Source organism: Arachis ipaensis, chromosome B08 (assembly GCF_000816755.2).
Source record: "Arachis ipaensis cultivar K30076 chromosome B08, Araip1.1, whole genome shotgun sequence".
Taxonomy (NCBI): domain Eukaryota; kingdom Viridiplantae; phylum Streptophyta; class Magnoliopsida; order Fabales; family Fabaceae; genus Arachis; species Arachis ipaensis.
This window is the reverse complement of record NC_029792.2, coordinates 46,438,055-46,441,335: the sequence shown is the minus strand read 5'-3', so window position 1 is coordinate 46,441,335 and position 3,281 is coordinate 46,438,055. Positions and strand designations below refer to the sequence as shown.

At 42.3% G+C, this 3,281-nt stretch overlaps 1 protein-coding gene across 1 annotated transcript; it reads right to left on the bottom strand.

The window, feature by feature from the left end:
- On the bottom strand, nucleotides 427-2,097 carry LOC107611013. The gene is made up of 4 exons (XM_016312982.1): nucleotides 1,360-2,097; nucleotides 1,061-1,266; nucleotides 685-790; nucleotides 427-546 (listed from the first exon to the last, which is right to left on the bottom strand). Exons 1-4 carry the CDS (start codon nucleotides 2,095-2,097, stop codon nucleotides 427-429), a joined length of 1,170 nt encoding a protein of 389 aa, XP_016168468.1.

Sequence of the window (3,281 nt, the reverse complement as noted above, 5' to 3'; positions counted from 1 at the left end):
TTACAAGATGACCATAGCTTGCTTCATACCAACAATCTCCGTGGGATGGACCCTTACTCGCGTAAGGTTTATTACTTGGACGACCCAGTGCACTTGCTGGTTAGTTGTGCGAAGTTGTAATAAAGAGTTGAGATTACAATTGTGCGCACCATGTTGATGGCGCCATTGATGATCACAATTTTGTGCACCAATCGACCTTGGCCGGGTCTACAGAAATGCCTTTACCCGAAACTACGTGTCCTAACACTATGCCTTGTCTCACCATGAAGTGACATTTTTTGAAATTGAGGACAAAGTTAGTGTTAACGCACCTCTCTAAGACCTTAGCCAAGTTATCTAAACAGCTATCAAAAGAAGTCCCATATACACTGAAATCGTCCATAAAGACTTCCAGACAACCCTCCATGAGATCAGAAAAGACATGATTCATGCACTGCTAAAAAGTGGCGGGTGCATTGATAACCCAAATGGCATCCTTTTGTAAGAAAAGGTACCAAAGGGACAACTAAAGGTGGTCTTTTCCTGGTCCTCAGGAGCAATATGTATCTGGAAGTAGCCAGTAAAACCATCAAGGAAGCAGTAATGGGATTTACCTGAAATTCGATCCAACATTTGGTCAATAAAGGGAAAGGGGTAATGGTTTTTCCTTGTTGCAGCATTTAGCTTCCTATAATCAATGCATACCCGCCAAGCATTTTGCACCCTTGTCGTGACCATTTCACTATCTTTCTTCTTGATAGCAGTGATTCCTGATTTCTTTGGAACAACTTGAACTGGGCTCACCCACTCACTATCAGAAATCAGATAAATAATGGCTGCATCAAACAACCTTGTGACTTCCTTTTTTACCACATCAAGAATGATGGGGTTGAACCTTCTTTGAAGTTGTCTAACCGGCCAAGCTCCCTCTTGGAGGAAGATGCGATGCATGCACATACATGGGTTAATCCCCACAAGGTCAGCCAAGCTCCAACCGATTGCTTTCTTGTGCTTCTTTAGGACCTCTAGGATCTTCTCTTCTTATTGGCTAGAGAGCTCACTAGCAATGATTACCAGAAACCTTTGGTTGTCCTCAAGGAATGCATATTTCAAGTGAGAAGGTAGAGGCTTCAATTCGGTTTTCACTTCAAGTTGAGGTTCTTTTTCACCATGATCATGAAGCTCATCCTCATCGATTTTCTCTTGTTTATCCTCATGTTTATCCTTCCCTTCAATAATAGGATAGTACAACCTGTTGTAATCTTCACTTTGTATCTCCGCTACTACCTCGTCAATTACATCACATCGGAGAACGGAGTGCTCTTAAGGTGAATGTCTTATGGCCTCTTCCAAGTTGAACTTGATGGTCTTGTCACCTACCTCAAAAGAGTATGTGCCGGTAAAGGCATCCAATTTAAATTTAGAGGCCTTCAAAAAAGGTCTACCAAGCAAAACGGAGGAAGAACTTCTATTATCCGTTGGAGGCATTTCAAGGATATAGAAATCAACTAGAAACACTAAATCCTTGATTGTCACAAGCATATCTTTCGCTATCCCTACTATGGTGATCACACTCTTATCGGCTAAGACAAATTTGGCGGCCGACCTTTTCAATGGAGCTAAATTCAACCTTGCAAATATAGAGAGTGTCATGATACTCACATAGGCCCCCAAATCACACATGCAATCATAAAAGGTAACTCCACCAATCCAACAAGATACTAAACATGGTCCGGGGTCACTACACTTTTCCGGAATGGATTTCATCAATGAGGAAATGGAACTACCCAATGACAATGTTTCCAACTCACCAGTCCTATCTTTATATGTACACAAGTCTTTTAAAATCTTAGCATACTTCGGAATTTGTTGAATGGCATCAAGAAGTGGAATGGTTACCTCAACCTTCTTGAATACTTGAAGCATGTTTAGAACAAACTCCGGAGTTTTCTTGGCCTTCTTTACCATGGAAGGGAATGGAATAGGAATGGATTCATCCACTATGGCCTTTCTCTTGGGCTCCTTAAGGCTCACTTCTTCTTCCTCTTGCCTTGTGTCTCCCTCATCTTCCTCATATTGAACTTCAACAACTACTTCCTCCTCATGGAGGTCTTCCATGGGCCTAGGAGGTATTTCTTCCAATGTAGTCCCCGACCGTAGAGTGATGGCGTTAAGGCTGCCCTTTGGGTTAGGAAGGGGTTAGGATGGAAGGCTAGAAGAGCTTAAGGGTTGGTTGGTGTTTGTATTGTTGGTGGAAGGTAGGGACATCCTTGAGAGCATTTCGGTTATGTTGGACATTTGAGCACTCATGTTGCCAAATTGTGCATTGAGATTCCTAGTGTTCTCTTCATTTTTCTCTATCATAGCCCTAAGTCTCTCTTGCTCTTAGTAGAGTGCACGGTGAGAGTCATCACCTTGGTTTGTGGAAGAGGAAGAAGGTTGATTAGTTTGTTGCCTTTAGTGAGGTGCTTGGTATTTATGGTGGTTGTTTTGGTTTTGTTGTGAGAGTTGGTATGATTGATTATGGTGGTTTTGGTTGGCTTGGTGGTTATTTTTGTGGTATTGGAAAGAAGATTGGTAGTTTTTGTGGTATTGAAATACTTATTTGGAGAGTGGGGCTTGGATGGCTTAGATTGATTGAGATGCCTTTTGTCCTTGGTGAATCTCCTTAAGGAGAGTGGTCATTTCTCCAAGCACTTTAGTCAAAGCCAATTCAGAAGGAGGTAACTCCACCACACTCTTGGGAGGATTGTTCCTCACTCTCACATGTTAGGTAGCCTCGGCGACATCATTGATCAAACTCCATGCTTCCGCTGCTGTTTTGTTCTTAGAAAGGGAACTACCACTAAAGGCGGTGAGTAATCTCTTATCCGCTGCACAAAGACCTCCAGTGAAATACCTAATGAGCAAGTGAGTGTCTAACCCATGATGTGGACAAGATTCCAAAAACCTCTTAAATCGAGTCCAATATTCATAGAGTGTGTCTTGGTCTCTTTGCATTATACCAGAAATTTCTTTCCAGATGTAGTCGGTCTTCTCCGGAGGAAAGAACTTTTCTAAGAACTCTCTTCTCAAAGGTCCCATTCAGTCACCACTTCATCAAGTTGGGAGTAGAACCATTCTTTTGCTTACCCCTCAAGAGAGAAGGGAAATCAAAAACCATGATAGCAATCTCATCGGCACCATGCCTTCGAGCCGTAGAACAAGCTACTTGAAAGTCTCTCAAATGCCTAATGGGGTCTTGGCCCGGTAGTCCATGATACTTAGGAAGCAAGTTAATCAGACTATTCTTCAGCTTAAAA

Bases quoted from the DNA above. Each gene is read 5' to 3' on its own strand.
- LOC107611013 (XM_016312982.1), bottom strand. From the start codon at position 2,097: ATGGAAGACCTCCATGAGGAGGAAGTAGTTGTTGAAGTTCAATATGAG. The intron at 1,267-1,359 runs GTAGGTGACAAG...GTAATTGACGAG, and splicing joins CCGGCACATACTCTTTTGAG to GTAGTAGCGGAGATACAAAG. The intron at 791-1,060 runs GTTTCTGGTAAT...GATTTCTGATAG, and splicing joins TTCCTTGAGGACAACCAAAG to TGAGTGGGTGAGCCCAGTTC.